Raw genomic sequence first — 18,738 nt, forward strand, 5'->3', positions numbered from 1 at the left:
ATACGGAAAGGGCCTAGTTTAGCTTCAGTAACTTTGTATGAATGTGTGGCATTTAACTGTAATAGCGAATGAATATATCATACAAGATTTCTGAGTAACCAACTAACTGTACTTTGATACAGAATTTGCAATTTCTGTAGCTTAGCATACAGGAAACAAGTACCTTAAATATATATTTAATGACACTTCCCCAGATCAATAGACTAATTAACTTAAGATTTATCACTATACAGACTGTGGAAGATATAGTTTTTACTTGAATGTTATTGAACAGCAAGGTGATTAACAAACAATAATATTCTGCTATTCATTATCTCATCGATTTGTGGTAACATACTAGAACTCCAATACCATATGCTTTGACACTTGCACATATCTTGAGCAACCCAGTCCTAAAGAATTTATTAATGTTCAGTGAAGAAAACACTGAAGTGGAATGTAACAACCCACCGTCTTAGAAAAGTTTGTATTAAAGATGCAATTAGTTTACAAATGCTTCCACCAAACAACAAGGCATTCAGAAATGCTTCTCTGTATGCTCAATTTTGTTAAACACAATCCTATGAAAGCAACTGTTCATTTGTAAATGAAATATTAGATCCCGTGTAGCAAGGTTCTGACTGCATCAATATTGTATCATGTTTCCCCAGCAAAGATCAGACGAGCCACGAGTGAAGTAACCAGATAACCAAGATGATCATCGCATCTCCAGGCCCTAGGTAAGAGTTCGTGGCATGCTGGGAAATGTAGTTCACTGTCAGGATGCTGTGGTGTATTTCGTTGTTTGCACGTGCAGTTGCTCAGCTTAACCCAGACAGTGCCGACACTCGGGAGGGTCCTTTCCTCCCTAAGGAAGAATCACTTTGAGTGGGTTTGGAGTATGCTCCTCTGGGATTGCCACATTCCAAGCAAAACCTGCAAGCCCTGCCTCTTGACACATGCTTTATACATATTTAGTATAGTGTATAATTAAACTCTTTTTTTTATTTTTGTTTGACCCCCAGAACCAGTAGTAACATCTTACAGTAATTGTCCATCTCTTCACAGAGGTGATAGGTCAGAAGAAACTAAGCGGGGTCCCGGGTCTTTAAGTAAGGTAAGCCTGCATCTAATTTTATTTCTATTTAGACTAGAGGTTGAAAGGTGTTTTATAATGTTTTTGAAGATGTGTAGATTCATGTATTGTATCGGTTAAGTTATATCAATGTATTTCGTAGAGTGTTTATAACAGTCATGTTGAGGGTGCATGTGATTGGGATTTCAGTTAAGAATATGTGTATTATTGTTTGTTTTGAGGTTGTGCTGATTAGTATTTGTGTTTTTAAATTATTATGTGAGTTTTTAAATGTTTTAAGGCGGGACGGGGTTAGGTGTGGGGTGAGAATGTATTATGTATTTCTGTTGCAGGACGACATAAATAAAAAATCATACAAGGGTGATTTTTGTTCCAACTATATTTCCCGAATTTTATTTTGAAGGGACGTGTGTTAAATATATATGTTCCATTATTTTTATACATTTCCCTTTATTTTTCAGTGTGTCTCTTTTTGTTTTAGAAAAGGAAGATTCAAGTGGATTACCTATTACAATTTTGAACCGTTTAATGTTTGCATTTTATGACTTAACTTTTGTAGATTGCTTATATGATTAGTAATACTTAAGAATGTCTTTGTGTGAACATTTATGAAGTTTACATTTTTTAAAGTGTTGTGATGTATTTTTAATTACATTTATTTATTTTAACAGCTTTATAAAAATCTTTATGTTTCATAATATAGCACACATTTGTTTCATTATGATCCATTTTCAGCATAGATAGTTTGTGTGAGTTACATGTTTGATGATGGTGATTATATTTTTGTTATAAAGGAGATTGTTTTTTAAATTGAAATTATGATTATTCAGTTGCTTGGAGTTGATTGTTGTGTGTTGTAGAATTTTGTATTGTACGATATTTTCTTTGAATGAAAAAACAAGATGCAATAAAATGTTTTCGTTAATTTTAATTTTTTCGTTAAATATTTTCTGCTTTGAATATAGTTATATCATTCTTATTGATTCCTGTTTGCTGCTGATGAGTGCGTGCATGACAGTTTTTCTGGATTCGGTTGGGATCCATCTGAAGGTCTTTTGAAGCATGCCAAGGGTGTTAAAGCAGGTTTGAGGCGACGACATTGATCTGGCAGTTCATTGTGAGCGATGAGTCTAGTATGATGCCACTCCACAGTGGTCTCTGTCAGTTCCGAGAGGGTGGAAGGGAGTCTGACTCGTTGAGGTCTACCTGTGAGGAAGGAGCGGATCCAGTCGAGGGCCTTGCCACGGATGCCTGCGTCGTGGAGTCTGGTGGGTAGGGTACAGTGGGAGACGGTGTCAAATGCAGCCTAGAGGTCCAGGAGGATGGAGGATGGAGGCTGGCATTTCTTCCTGGTCGAGAAGGGAGGAGATGTCTTTGGTGGCTGCAAGTAAGGCGGTCTTGTTGCTGTGATTGCTTCTGAATACGGATTGAGAGATGTCTAAGACTTTTAGCTTCGATTAAGTTTGATAGCTGGGTGCTGACGGCTTTTTCGATGACCTTGGCTGCGAAGGGAAGCAGGGAGATGGGCCTGAGGTTCTTTAGGTCCATCGGGTCTACAATGGGTTTCTTCATTCAATCAAAGATTAATCAAAGTCAGGCAAAAGATGCGGGGTAACCATGCCAAAAGGTGTACTTTCCCATACAATTGACGCCTTGGGAACTCCAACTTGCAAAATTGCTGATATTGTGCCTTCTCTTTGGAGGTGAACAGATCTAATCAAGGCTTTTGCCACTGCTCTAAGAGACCTTGTGCCTCCTCTGAGTGGAAACGCTATTTGTGATCAGCTAGGCATCGATGGCTGAGTTTGTCTGCACTGGCACTCAGAGTACCTGCCATGTGTTGAACCACCAGGGGTATGCCCTGCCATTACAGCCATGTTCAGAAGGCAGGGCCTCTTGACAAAGGGTCCACATCCCCACCCCACCCTGCTTCTTGCAGTAGCACATAGAGGTTGTGCTGTCTGTGAATGCTTGCACCAACTTCCCCTTGACCAAGGGAAGAAATGCTTTTAATGCTAGTCAGATCACTCGGAGCTCCAAAAGGTTGATGTGGAGTACAAATTCTGCAGGAGACCAGAGTCCTCTGATCTTCACCTCTCCCAGATGCCCACCCCAACTGAATACTGACACTACTGTCAGTACTGTGAGATACAGGTGGGGAAGGGAGAGGGGTCTGTCTCTGAAACAATTGCGGTTCATACGCCTTCACTGCAGATCCTTTGCAGTTCCCTCCGAGACTTGGAATATGGTGGAGTGATTCTCCTGATGATGCACCCACTGGAACTTCAGGTCTCACTGTAGAGCCTGTATATGCCATCTGGCATGATTTACCAATAGGATGCAGGAGGCCATGAGGACTAGCAGCCTCAGAGTCAATCTCACTGAAATCCAGGATTGCAGCTGAAACTATAATATCCTGGACTTGCTGCCCAGGAATATAAGCCCAAAACTGCACTGTGTCCAGAACAGCTCTGATGAAAGGGAGCATCTGAGAAGGAGTCAGGTGTGATTTTGGCACGTTTATAGTGAACCCCAGTGAATGCAGAAGGTCCACCATTTTCTGTAGGAGGGAGACAACAGACTTTGGCGTGGCAGCTTTCAATAACCAGTCGTCAAGGTAGAGGAAGACTGAAACTCCCAACCTGCGCAGATGAGCTGCGATCACCTTGATAAATACCCTGAGGGGCTCTGATAAGGCCAAAAGGGATATGCTTCGTCTAGGGCAGACAAGACCTGAGCCAAAGTGAGCATCTTGAATTCCTCCTTTTTGAGGAAGAGATTGACGGTTCGGAGTTATAGATTAGGACAAATAGGTTTGTTCTTTTTGGGTATCAGAAAGTAGCGGGAATAACAGCCGCTGCCTACTTCTGATATCAGAACTCTTTCCATAGCCCTCTGGACCAGGAGAGCTGTATCTTTCTCTTGGAAAAAGATAAGAGGATCCTCTGCCAGCCCGATTTTCAGATGGCAGTAAATGTGGAGGTTGGGAAGGGAAGGAGTAACCCCTCAGAATGATCTGCAAGACAATATGTCTGATGTTATGGACTGCCGGTAGAGGAGATGTTGTTGGATTCTCCTTCCAACTGGGCACCCATGGTCTTGCAGAAAAACTAAGAAGGCTTTGAGGCTGCAGCTGCAGAGGAGTTGGCAGTGGATAACTTCTGGCTACCATTTTCCCAAGGGGTTAGTCTTAGCTAACCCTGGGCCGTAGTGTGGAGGGAGGAGGGAAGCCCGGGGACACTGCAGTCCAAGTAAATGTTTTTTCTCTACTTTTATGTCATTTATAATTAATTGTTAATAGGAGGGTGGAGGCAGGGCTGGCCAACTTTGCTTCGACGCGGAGTGTGCGGAGATTTGCCTTCTCCGCGTTTGTTGACATGGGTATTCATATTAGGCAAACATTAAATTAATTGTATTTTCTGAAATAAAATTAACATTTTCAACTTACTTCTTGCTTTAGCAGTTGAAATTTTAACATTTCTAGTTACTTCTTCATACATTGGAACTATAAGACAAAAGAAAAACTAGATTTAGAAATAACAAGTAAATGATTTTTTTAAATATGTTTTTTGTTGAGTTAATGCTTTCTTTTAGCTTGAAATATATTCACTTACTTTGTGACAAGGCATTTCCTCTATTTATAGACCATTTTAATTGGTAATGCTTTTCTATAAGTTAGCTTTTTTGGTACATGCTGTTTGTTTTATATTTGTTTAAAAGTTTATTCACTATATTGTTTTATGTATCTTTTGAGGGAGTTGTCATATATAAATATGCTTTTTTAATATGTTTTATCAGCATTTCTGATGGCAATATTTATGTTATTTTTATTGTTAGACATGTCATCTATAGGGTGGTTTTCCCCTAAACATTTTAAATGCTTACCTCCTCTTTTGGCTGATTCTTTTTGTTGGCCTTAGGACTCTTTATAACTGCTGACCAGTGCTAACATGTATGTGCTTCTCCCCTAAACATAGTAACATTGATTTATTCACAATTGGGATATTTAATGTATGTGTAAGCCCCTAGTACAGTGCACTACCTGTGCCCAGGGCCTGTGAATTAAATGCTACTAGTGGGCCTGCAGCACTGATTGGTGCAACCCATTCAAGCAGCCTTTACACATGCCTCAAGCCTGCCACTTCAGTTTTACTGCCATGTCAACTTGGCATTTAAAACCCCTTGCAAAGCCCTAAGTTCTCCTTTGTTTACACCTAAGTCACCTCTAAGGTGTAAGCTGTAATTTCTGATTGAGACGAAGTAGCTCTGTCATGTTTTATATCATTGGAATGGTAATGATAAATCCTCTTTACTGGTAATGTTGGATTTAACATAATTATTTTAGAAATACCACTTTTAGAAAGTTGGAATTTTTTTTGTTCTTAAAGCTCTGCGTGCCTGCAGCTTGTCTCCAAATCAGGTCGGGGGGGGAGGGGGAACAGATAGACTTTCTGCATTCACTCTAAACAGCCACGCAGATACATCTGAATAGGCAGTGTCCTGTCCCCACACAAAGGGTTGATTACCCCCCTGTTGGGAGTCTGGAGCCAGGGCTAGTAAGAAAGGAACTCTGTGCACTTCAAAGACCCATCTTTGAAGTCACCCTGACTTCAAAGGCACAACTGGTTATAAGCACTGTGTCTCTGACCCACCAAATCAGTCACTTATGGGCCAGTAGAGAAACTCTGTCAGCAGTACTTTTTTGCTACTATAAGGAGTGCCAATCTGCTGGACTGCTACTCTATTAATAAATGTTTGCTGCTCTGCTGCTCTGCTGAACTGCTGTCTTTACCCTGCTGAGGAAGAACTGGACTCTGCCTTGAACCCTGAATGATCTCTAAGGGCTTGTTGGATTGTCTCCTGTTTCTTGAGACTCAGTGATATCAGTCTCACCACCTGCTCCTGTGTCTGGTCCATCAGAAGATGACCCTGGTGCTTGCTCCAGTTGAGTCGATGCATCTCCTGTCTGCATGTAGCAGAACTGAAGCATTGTCGCTTTTGTGGAAACAGAATCGGCACATCACACTTGGAACCTGCACATCACCTTAAAGAACCAACGTATCCGAACCAATGCATTGCCACTGCTGCATTGTGGGAAGATCAACGCAGCCCCTCGACTGCATGGAGAACCCCGGTGCATCACCTACAGAACCAATGCCTCTTAGCTCAGCTCATCGTCTTTGGAATCGACACATCACCATCACTGCATGAAGACAATTGACGAATAACCTAGACTGCAGGATCCACACCGACACATCACTCTGCACCCCGCATCTCGCTGTTATGACCAGGATCAAGGTACTTTGTTCAGCTGGTCTTGCATGGCTCCTGTATTCGGCCCGTGCTCCGTCGCAGTCTTGACTTTGCCAGTCCAGTGCAACCAGATAACCCTCACAGGCACTTACTGGATCTACGCGCTATTTCGACATTTTGTCTCTTGAAAAGTGAATATCTTTGATGCCACCATTTTGTATTGAATATGGTATTATAGTTGGTTAAAATGGCGATATTTTGAAGTCAATATTAATGTGTTGTACTTTGATTTAAAAGTCAATATTAACTTACACAATATTTTAGCCAAAGTTTTGCTGTTTATCTGTATTTTTGTGGTTGATATTGCAAAATAAAACCATCTAGAGGTAATACATATGTCTCATATCTTACCATAAGGATGGCAATGATGGGCATCATCAATGTACATATTTTGTTAATTCAAATACTATGAACAGACATGTTATTGAGACTACAAAAGTAACATTGCAACAATATGCAAAGCCTGTTACGTGTCAGAGGTTTACAGACTGGAGCCATAGGGCAGGACGATAGTAATGTACACACAACAGTTGTTCCCATCTACTAAATGATGTGTCTGAATGTCACCTCACACTATCTTCAAGAGTCCTCTTTTCTCTCATCCAGCTCATCCTTTCCCATGTGCACTTTCTGGAGACACAATGCCTCTTGCACTTTATGGAAACATTGCCACAACCTCCCTCGGCATAGTTTTGAATGAGCAAGTGTATAACAAATGACGCATGATCTCGATGAAGGCTTTTGACGAATGCCACTGGCATAAATACGTTAAAAATCCGAATTTACCTAATTTCTAGGAATATTATTCACTCTAAATTCTACTAGTACTTTTGTAAATGGCATCCCAAATAACAGTTTGCTAAGGGGAAAGGCTCTTTCCCTAATGGTTTGTAGTCCTCAAGGATCTAAATAATCCTCTCCAACAGCACTGAGAAAAAGATTGAACTAGGAAAGGGAGACAAGAAATATAATAGAAGATCATTGGCTAAAAGCATTGGGACAATGCCATTCTTATAAATGTATGTCAAGTTAACAAAGTTAAATGAATGGAAGAGGATAAATGCTAGCTCTGCAAGGAAAGTTATTTTATCATATCTATTATATCTGGAAATAAACACCCAAAGCAAATGAGCACTGGCTAAGGCAATATGCATGGCTTTCATTTTGAGGTTATAAGCCAGACCTATTGGTTTTGCCAGTGCTTGCTTAGTTTATAAAGACTACTTACAAAACTAAAGAACAAAGCGTTTAGATTCTACAGCATGATCGTAAATACATATATTTCTGTTATAGTTTATGACTTCATGGTGGTCAGAACATTTTAATGAACAGATCATTTAAAAGAGACAGAGTTGTTTGTTCATTGGAGAGTAAAATTAGAAGTGATTGATGGGAACTGCTGGTCTTCTAGCACTGTGACTCATCTATACCTTGCCTTATGAAATAGCTCCAGTTTCACCACCTGTTACCTCGGAACATAACCACTGGTGCCATTAACAAAAGACCTTACCTGAGAGCTAGTGCACACCAAGGATGGCGCAGTTGACGACCTTCCAAAGACCCTGCACGACTTTGTAATCGATTGTGGGCCAATGGGCTAGGATGTTGCCATGCAGCCCAGACTGGGTTTGAGCTTCTTCCCCTCGACGCAACACTAAGATTTGCTGCAGTTGTGGTCCTTAAATGAGAGCCAGAATGCAATGCAATGCAACTCAGTGCCTCATTTGTAGGCTGGTGACGGCCATGAGCTGTGGCACCTCCCAGGAACCAGCTACCTGCCCTAGCAACTGGTTCCTTCATGCAAGCTCCAGCAGGCGTCATAGGGCATCCTGCTAGCATTTAGGGGAGTCCAAACTGGGGTCTATGGTGGTGCCCCCTACACCCATCCAGCAGTGCACAATGCCCAGCCATCCACTTTTAGGCCATACTCTCTGCAGACAGTTGAAAGTGCAACAGTTCCATCATACTGTGGCTCTATGGGCTCAGGAAGCCCAGGAATGACCCATCAAGGCATGACTTACATTCACTCCACCACAGATCAATATGATGACTTACTGCTAGAGCCTGCGTTCTCCACTTCTTCGGGTCCAGCGGCCAGGAAGAACCTCCCTGCTGCTTTCCCCCTACTTTGCCTTGATGCTGTAGAGCTGCTAAGAACATACAAGGATAGAGCTAGACGGTGCAGTTGGTAAACAGTCCATATTGAAAATAGCAAGATGCATGTCACAAAAAACTGTCTTGTCAAACATTAGTTTTTCACAGCACCTCCTTGCTGCTTCTATAGTAAACTACCTTTTGATGAGCCACCAAAGCAAATGAAGGTAGGACATAAAAACATCTGTAAAATGTCAGTGGCTGATACCAAAATATGGTGGCTGAAAGCAGCTGGCCCAAAGCCCTAAGTGTTTATATGTGGTATGTATTGTGTTGTGTTGTGTGTTATTCTGGCATGGGCTCCAGCAGACAGCAAGCTGTCAAGCATGACCTAAGGTTTGCGGCGTGCGTAGAGAAAATAGCTGATAACAGTGGAGATGAGGTTAGTTCGAGGTCTCCTAATATTTTTTTCCTCAAACGTTTTGATTAACAAAAACAGGACAGCGTCTTCGCGTGAACAAATGCAAACATACTTGGAAATGTGTATTCTTATTGTATATTAGCTAGAAAAATGGAGTATTACATCGTGGATTACCACAGAATGGGACAGTTATTGATTTGCATAATCGTATGTATCACATTACAGTGGGTTGAAATACGGTGTATCTGCTTAAATTGTGGAAACTTCGTGTCTGTTCATTGAGGTTTTCACACCAACTGAAGTGTGACACCTAACGTCCAGTCTGTGATACATATTGAATAATAAAATAATACGTTTATAAGTGAATAAAAGGGGGCGTGGCTTGCGCGCCGGCAGGTGTAGACGGCTTCTCCGTGAGCTCCGCGTCTGTCATTCTCTGCGGATGCCGTGAGAGCGCTCCTTCAAGATTCCTGGACGATTGAGTCGTATCCAGAGACGGTGGAAAGCTCCGTGACCCTGATGCTGCCACCGGACGAGGCTTTCGTTGTTGGTTGAGCGCTATTTTTGGAGCGGTAATTATATCTCTTCACCGCGACGCGGACGGCCGCCATTTTGGCCGCCGTGCCCGCGTCGGTGTTTTTCCCTACCGCTCTGACTTCCAGGCAGCATGTTTGGTAACTTCCTTACCACACGGTCAGTTTTCACTATTATAATGGCACTTTACTGCTGGTGTTCTGTCATTTTTTCTGCCTTTCCGCCGTTTTCATGCTTAATTTGAACTGCTTTGACAGAAAGAGGTGCCGTCACATTAAGAATGCCGATTTTGGATTGACTTTCTCTTTCTCATGTGCTATATATGCCGCAGGAAGTTACTAGTTGCAGTATTGGCCCTAATTCTTCATACACCTGGATGCTGTCACCGGACGTGGCTTTTGTTGTTTGTGGGGTCTTCTTTATAGAGTGTTAATCCTTTCCATTCACTGCGACGCGGGCGGCCGCCATTTTGACTGCTGAGCCCGCGTCGCTATTTTCCTCAACGCTCTGACTCCCAGGCAGTGTGTTAGGTACATACCTTACCACACGTTCAATTTACGCTATTATAGTGCGTTCTCCAGCTGGTGTTCTGCTATTTATTTTGCCATTCCACGGCTTGCATGTCTGAGTCGTTCTGCTATGTCAGGAAGAAGTGCCGCCATTTTAAAAATGCCGAATTTGGGTTGACTTTGCCTCATATGACATAGCGTATTACCAGTTGCAGTCTTGGCCCTCCTGCTCCATGCCCTTCATGTGCTGAATATTATCAATGTCCCATGTGAAGATGGTTTTTCTACTTTTCAAGCCCTAAAAAGCATCATCTTGTTGTCGTATTTCACCTCACTTCAGCGCCATCATCGCCTGCTTCCTGCGTTTTTGACTTTTTTCATTCAGCTTGTTGAGAGTGACTGATATTATTCCTCATTGATACCTCCTGGGCAGTGTCCTACTTTACCTTTTGCTCCCTGCTCACATCAGTAACATGGCGAGCGACTCCAAACTATCTCAAACTGGTACCAAACCTAAGCGACTCAAGAACGATCCGCCCTCTCCCATTAAGTCTTCATCAAATCCTGTTCTTGACTCCATCCTTGAAGAGGTTCGTGGCCTCCAACCGTTTATGGTTGCCACTAATGAGCGGCTCAAACAGATTGAAGATAGATGGGTCCTTATGGAGGGCAAAGTTTTAAATTTGGAGCAAAGGGTTAGTGATATTCAGGATGCCTCGAATAAAATCCCTCTTTTAGAAAAGGAAATCCACAAACTCAAGTTACACACGGAGGATTTGGAAAATCGTAATCGCAGAAACAACCTACGCGTTTATGGCATTCCAGAAAATGTGGAAGGGTCTGATATGGTGTCTTTTCTACAAAAATTTCTACAGGAACTTTTGGACCTCCAACCCACGTCACACCCCCTTAACATTCAAAGGGCCCACCGTCTTGGCCGTATTAACTCTAACTCTAGCAAACCTCGGGGTGTTATCATGCTCTTTCTAGAATTTACGGAGTTAATGACTGTTTTAAAAGCTGCCAGGATTAAACGACGTCTCCAGTGGTCCGGACATAACATCTTCATCTCACAGGATCTCTCGACTGCGACTAATGCCCGACGGAAAGAATTCTTGAATCTCCGACCTCTTATGCGACAACTCAACATTCAATATGGCATCCTTCATCCGTGCTTTTGCAAGATCACTCATAATGGTCGCACCCGATCATTTGATGACCCTCAACAACTTCACACCTATCTACAGAGTGTCTCTCCTTCAACGATGGACACTGTTGCCTAATCTTACTTATTGTTACTTCTCGTATTACTCTTCCATGTAACTTTTTTCCTTCTCACTGTGGTTATCTGCATCTCTCCTCTGCCTATCTTTGATTCCTCTCTTCGTCTTTTCTGTTTTTTCTCCTATTTTTTGCTCTTACAATTTTCTGTATCTTCGTGTTCTTGTTTTTTACGTCCTTTTCTCGGTAGCTCGTGGGGATCTGTTCCCTGCCTGGTGTATCCTTGCCCCTGATGTTTTTGTTATCCGGTGCTCTACTGATCAGGCTTATTTGCCTTGATCTGTTTACTTTTTTCTTTATTTTCTTTATTCTCTCCTCTTCTTCATATCTCCTTTCTTATCTTTCTGTCTTCTTTTCCCTTCTCCTTACTGAATTTTTCTTCCTTTTCTCCTTTGTTCTACATTCTTCTTTCCCTTTGCAATCTCTCTCAAGTTTGTTCTCTCTCATGATGTATTCCATTATCTTCACCTTATTTGTTTCCTTTTTTGTATGAGTTTTTTGAGAACTCTCTTTTTACGTATTTTATGTCTTGGTTATTTCCTTTTCTGTAGTGCCTCTATTGCAGTGCGTTCTCTCCCCGTGTCATCCATCATCCCTTTCCGTAATGGTGTGTAATTTTGTCTCATGGAATGTACGAGGTCTTGGTCACCCTGTCAAGCGTCAAAAGGTATTGTCACATTTATCCAAACTTGGTTCTCAAGTCGTTTTTCTTCAAGAAACGCATTGTTCTGATGTTGAATCACTCAAGTTAAAGAGACAATGGGTGGGTCAGGTTGTATTTTCTCCTGCTGTGCTTAAAAAAGGAGGGGTTGCTATTTTGTTTCACAAAGCTTTGAATGTACAAATTATCTCCTCTCAACATGATGATGAAGGACGTTGGGCAATGGCTAAGGTTATTATCCAGAATAAGAAACTGGTTCTGTTAAATATTTATGGTCCAGTAGGTCCTGACCCTAAGTTTTGGAACGCTATTAAAACCCTAATTTCTTCCATTGATTGCCCTGATTTTATTGTTGCTGGTGATTTTAACCACTGGTTAGATCCTTTCTCTGATAGATTATCCTCCAGTAAATTTCAACCTGACAAATCTCATAAGAGCTTCCAATCTGCCATTGCCTCACGTCCTCTATATGACTCGTGGAAACTGTGTAACCCTGATGTGTTGGAATATACCTTTTTTTCTAATGTTCACCACACCCGTTCCAGAATTGATTACATTATGGTTAGTAAATCTTTACTCCCCTCCATTCAACACTCTACAATAGGTTCCATATTTCTCTCTGACCATGCTCCTGTGTATACCTCACTTGACCTTTCCCGGATTTCCTCTCAATTTAGTAGTTGGAAATTTAACACATTTCTTTTATCTGATTCTGTTTTTTTTTAAAGAAAGTACGGAATCTTTCCATGAATTCTTTACATTTAATAATCCTTCTGATACATCCATTCCAAATAACTGGGACGCTTTTAAGGCTGCTTTCCGCGCTTTCACCATATCCTATGTTGCTAAGATAAAGAAACTTAACAGGCTTCGTTATGCAGACCAACTTCGAAACATTAAAAACCTAGAACATGTGTATTTCTCCTCTAAGTCCTCCACCTCCCTTCAAGATTTAATTTTGGACAAAACAGAACTTAATAAGATTATTACTAATGAGGCATGTAACACTCTCCTTGGTGGCCAAAACAAGGCGGGAAAAATGTTGGCAAACTATCTGAAAATTAAATATGAGCGTAAAAACGTAGGCCTAATTTTTAATGATTCTCTCAATACATTGGTCTCGGCTGATGAAGATATCGCGGAGGTTTTCCATTCCTATTATCACTCCTTATACACTGACGACACTCACCCCGCTGAAGACAACTTCTCATCCTTTTTTGAAGGTCTCCCCCCCCCCCATCCTTCCCGGATGATTTTGCCCTCCTGGAAGAACAAATTACTCTACCAGAGGTGACTCGAGCCATTAATGCACTCAAACGATCTAAGGCTCCTGGCCCCAACGGCCTACCTGTAGAATTTTACTCCACGTTTCATTCATTTTTTGCTCCTAAACTCCTTCAATTCTTTAATTCATTTATATCTGACGCAAAGGCTTCTGGATCCTTTTTGGACGCATTAATTATCATAATCCCCAAACCTGATAAAGATCATACCCAATGTAAAAATTACCGCCCTATATCCCTAATTAATTACGATTGCAAAATTTTTGCTAAAATTCTTGCTTCACGCCTGGATTCCCTTATTCCGCGTTTAATCAACACGAACCAGGTGGGTTTTGTGAAAGGTAGACTTGCCGCGGACAATGCACGTATGTTTTCCAATGTTATTACCCACAGCAAGCATCTTAAAGTTCCTTTAGCGGCACTCTCCCTAGATGCTGAAAAAGCTTTTGATCGTATTAACTGGCAGTTCTTATTTCGTACCCTGCACTGGTTTGGTTTTGGTCCCTCTTTCATTCAATTGGTCAAACTACTTTATTCATCTCCTCGTGCCAGTATTTTTGTTAACAACCAGTTTTCCAAGCCCTTCTCATTATCTAGAGGCACTCGTCAAGGTTGTCCCCTTTCCCCCCTTTTATTTATCCTTTGTCTCGAACCCTTTTTAGAAAGAATTCGCTCTAATCCCAACATCACTGGTTTTAAATTGAATTCAACTGAAATTAAATTATCTGCTTACGCGGATGATGTGCTGGTGTACATGTCTAATCCTGAATCCTCCCTTCCACCTTTTTTGGATGAGGTCCAGTTATATTCCTCTATATCGGGATATAAGTTGAATCTGTCCAAAACGGAAGTCCTCCCACTTAACTCGCTTTGTTATCAATTCATGTTTTCTCATACTGATTTTGTTGGGGGTGTCCCTCTAAAATTAAGCACCTTGGTATTTGGTTCGCACCCTCCTTGAGAGATACCCTTAAATTTACTTTTGGTTCTCTCATACTGAAACTCAACTCCCTACTTCAACTCTGGTCCCCACTTTTTCTTTCTTGGTGGGGTAGATTGGATACTATTAAAATGATGGTTGCCCCACATGTTCTCTATGTCGTCTCTATGCTTCCCTTCAAAATTCACTTTTCCTATTTCTCCCGCATAAACACTATTTGTACTAAATTTTTATGGAATGATAAACATCCTCGAATAGCATTGAATAAGCTGATTCGCCCGAAATCTGAAGGAGGTGTTCGCTATCCCAACTTTAAAACTTATCACTCTGCTTTTTTGATTAAGCAATACTTTTCTTTGGCCTATGACTTTGCTGAAACTCCTACACCTTCCTGGATTCTCCTTGAACGCTCTCTTCTCCAAGGTTTTTCCTTTAAACATACTGTTTTTATGTCAAATTGCTCTTTTATAACCAAATTTCCTATTTTAAAATACTCCCAGACAGTGTTATATAATGTCTTTTCCTCCAACCTCTCTCCTGTACAATGTTTCTTATTGTCTGTTGTTTGGTATAACAAATTTCTACGATATAAGGGCAAATCATTTTATTTTAAGCATTGGAAAGAAAAGAATGTTTTATTTGTTCATCAATTTTTTGATAATACCTCTATCATTTCGTTTACAGAAGTGCAAAATTTGTATAACTTGCCTGCATCTTATGTTAATGAATATATCATTATTACGTCTGCTATTCAATCACACTTAGATTCCTTCTCTGTGCCTGATGTTTTACCCTCTTTTTCTCCTACCTCTCCACTCTATCCCTTATTTTCCACTCAACAACCTAAAGCTGCCCTTGTTTATACAATGTTAATGTCCAATAGTACAGATCGACCTAAAACACCTGTTGAGATTGCATGGGAAACTGACCTTGATATTTCTTTCTCTGTTCTTTTGTGGGATCGTATATGGTCCAAATTGTTTAAAGTATCTCCTGCTGCTCGTATTACCCAATCTTTATTTTTCCTTTATCATAGAGTCCTTCTCACCCCTGTCAGTGTTCATAAGTTTTCCCCAACATCTTCTTCCCTATGTTGGTCATGTTCTAGAGAAACTGGGTCCCTTAAGCACCTATTATACGAATGTCTCCCTGTTTTTTATCATTTTGGAAAGAAGTTTGGAAGTTATGTATGCGAATATTTTCCTGCTCTGTTCAGTTATCTTTACAGACTATTTTCCTGGGATCGTTGTCGTCTGATGTTGATATTATCTCTTCTTCTGCTAGATTATTGGACTTGTTTATTGCTCTTGCATTTAAAGTCATTTTATTATGTTGGAAAGATAACTCTAAACTTTCGGTTCACACTTGGTGGAATTTTATTTGCGATGAACATAGGATTGCTATCGCCTCATCCTCTTCTGTTTCCCTTAAAATTAAATCTGATCTCCTTTGGCTCCCCTTTTACCTCATATCTTTTTTCCAACTCTCCTCCTTGAAGGACTTTTCAGTATTCCCACTTATTCTTTACCTTCCCCTCTCTCTATTTTCCCTTTCCATCCTTGACCTTTTCTTTCCTCTCTTTCTCTCTTCTCTCCTTCTTTTCTATTTCACGTATCTCTCTTTCCTCTTTCCATCTCTCTGCATCTCCTCTCCTCTTCATTTATTTATTTTTATTTTTATTTTTTCACCAATGCATATGTTTTGTAATCCTTCTTAATATTTTCATTTCCATTTGTTTATGACATATGTAATGCCTTTATTCTAAAATGATAATAAAAATTTCTTAAACAAAAAAAAAAAAAGTAAATAAAAGGTATTTATAAGCAAACGAATAACAGCTTGCACGGAATTAAATCGAGGTGCTGTATTATTTGCATATTTTCTTATTTAAAATGCATTAAAAGCAGAAATGATGTTTAACACTGTGTATAAGAGTACTGTAAACAAAGACGTTGAAATCCAGCTACGATATATGAAACCGATTATACAGCTATTTACAGGAACAACTCGAAAGTTCTTAATTCAACGACAAAATATGTACCTTGCCAAAAGAATCGATACTTGTCCACAAACCACATCATCCGTGTTAAAAGTCTTCAGGTTGTTTATTTTGACAGTGGTTGTATTGTATGCATAAAAAAGCAAAATCTGTGAAAAAAGATGTCACAACATATTTTTATTTCCGGGAAATCTAGAAGTAGCAATTATTGAAGGGATTAAAAGCGGAGTTGTCAAATACAGGCATTATACAACCTTTAAGCCCCTGACCCCCAAGTTCACATTGCCACAGTGCTGGACAATAACAACCATCTGATAGCATATGTGGAATTTGTTACAGAGCTGTTCTTAGTAAATACTTCCTCACTTTTCACTACATAGAAAATATTTACAATTTGCGAATATTGGTTTGTTATTTAACCCAAAGTGCCCAGATATGGGCTATTTTGGCCTCAAGTGACATTGGGGAAACTGCCTTCTTATAGAAAAACAAAACTGACAGCTTTATCCCTCATTGAACATTATTTTTCTTCATACATTAGAAGCCCCGCCCCACCAACCCCCCCGAAGCTTCAAAAAAATGTTTTATAGAGTAATGCATATGGTGCCAAGGATAGTCAGTCCTTCTTCCCATTACCACCTACATCACATAATTTAATAGTTGTCATGGAAGAACTGGCACCTCTCACAAATGCTAATCTTAGTACCTCCACAGTATGTTCTCTTGCAGTGTGAGATCCTGGGATTAACCATAAAGAGGGGAGGGCAGTAGGTAGCTGTTCAACTGAAGGGACACAAAGGTATTGACAAAGAATAATCACTAAAATTATGTACTTTCTCATGGATATCATATTATGAAAAATGTGCAATGTCCTGAAATATTCCATGACACTATCAGGTAATCACAAAATTAGACAATAAGTATTTATAGCATCAAAAAAACCTCAAAGACAAAAAAATAGCAAAATAAATTAAAGGGCCTGATTTAGATTTAGCGGAAGGACGGATATCCCGTCCGCCGTATTACAATTCTATTATATCCTATGGAACTTGTAACATGGCGGATGGGATATCCGTCACAAGTGTGACAGAGTAATCAGTCCACACAACTCTAAATCTGGCCCAAAGTTCTGCTACAAACAATGTATTCAAAAGCATGATGTAACAACACAGGGATTCTATGACAAAACATTGTGAACTGAAATATTGTGTGACATGAATATTGTGTCAAAAATATCGTTTACCAAAATATTGTGTTCCTCAATGATGCATAGAACATGTAATGATTGATGCTGCAGTCCATGCTGTGCAGGCACTGGGGTGAAGCACCATAGGGCCCCCTTTATTTCCTCACCGCCACACTTTTCAGGGTGGTCACACTGCCTTCAAAAGTGTGGCAGCAAGGAAACTCATAATTGCTTGGCGGGGCCGCAGCGGCCCCGCCAATCATGTTGCGGCCTCAGGATCGCTGTGCAACCACAAGGGAACAGTGGTAGTGGTGGTCCCAGGGCGACCCTACTGCCCTAGTCGTAATAACGCAGTCGGGAGACCGTCACCGTGAGTCTGGTGGTCTGTGGACCGCCAGACTCATATTAAGGCCCTATGTCCATTTCTATCTCAGCGTGCATGGCAATATGCTAATCCTATGCTTTAAAAACTTTGATAGAAAAGCAGACATTTGAGGTGGGCAAATTCAGAGTGTCACTGGTGTTATAGGGAGCTCCATACAGGAGCTGCTCCCCACCTAAACTTGGGACCTACCCAGAGTTCTCTGCCTCTTTTTTTGCATCATTTATGCAGCACTCTATGCTTGTAAGGGTATTGTTTTGACTTATACTGAGTGCTTCCTTGTGTCTGGACAAAGCTAAACCTCTCTGACGAGCTATAATGATAGTGAAATATGGTTCAGGGGTTGCTTTTATTTATTCCCGGTTGGCTTGGATAGAATTTTACAAATCCAAAACTATAATACTGTGCCTGGAGTTGTAAAAACCTGTGTAATTTTTACAGCTCAGCGTGGATGGCACTATGTTAATCCTATGCTTAAAGACTTTGTTGTAGAACTGAGCATAAACTTGTCTTGCTCTATTTACACCCATGGCATGCCCCTTTCATGCAAAGTGCTGTGTGAAAAGGAGACCTTTTTACAAGGACACGAAAAGCCACGCAGAGTGACTTTACGTGTCCTTGTAAATATGGGGCAGCAAAATGAGCCACCGGTGCATCACAAAAGTGAAGCACCAGCGGCAAAAGGGGCTTGCAAATATGCCCTATCATCTGTGGCATCTCACACGGATCCTCTTTAAGCCCGAACCTCTTCAACACTTACATGGCACCTCTGGCCACCCTGGTCAGATCCAACAACATGCATGTAATCTCCTACATGGACGACACTCAGCTCATCCTCTTACTCCCCTCAGACCAGACCAACACCAAATGCAACAGATGCATGACCAGTGTTGCTAGCAGGATACCAAGTAGAATCCTCAAATTCAACAGAGACAAAACAGAAATAATAATCTTCTGGAGCAACTACTCCCAGTGGGACGACTCCTGGTGGCCAACAGAGCCCAGCCCCACACCCAACCAACAAGGCATGCAAAAAACCTTGGACTAATACTCAACAGCA

General features: G+C 40.8%; 1 protein-coding gene across 2 annotated transcripts in view; it reads right to left on the reverse strand.

The window, feature by feature from the left end:
• CFAP54 (cilia and flagella associated protein 54) overlaps positions 1–18,738 on the reverse strand; it is a 2,603,731-nt gene that overhangs the window by 245,327 nt on the left and 2,339,666 nt on the right. For both annotated transcript variants that reach the window (XM_078677994.1, XM_078677988.1), the window contains one exon: positions 16,153–16,259. In XM_078677994.1, the coding sequence (XP_078534120.1) occupies positions 16,153–16,259 (107 nt within the window). The remainder of the gene's footprint in view (positions 1–16,152; positions 16,260–18,738) is intronic.

Source organism: Lissotriton helveticus, chromosome 1_1 (genome assembly GCF_964261635.1).
Source record: "Lissotriton helveticus chromosome 1_1, aLisHel1.1, whole genome shotgun sequence".
NCBI classification, from domain to species: Eukaryota; Metazoa; Chordata; class Amphibia; order Caudata; family Salamandridae; genus Lissotriton; species Lissotriton helveticus.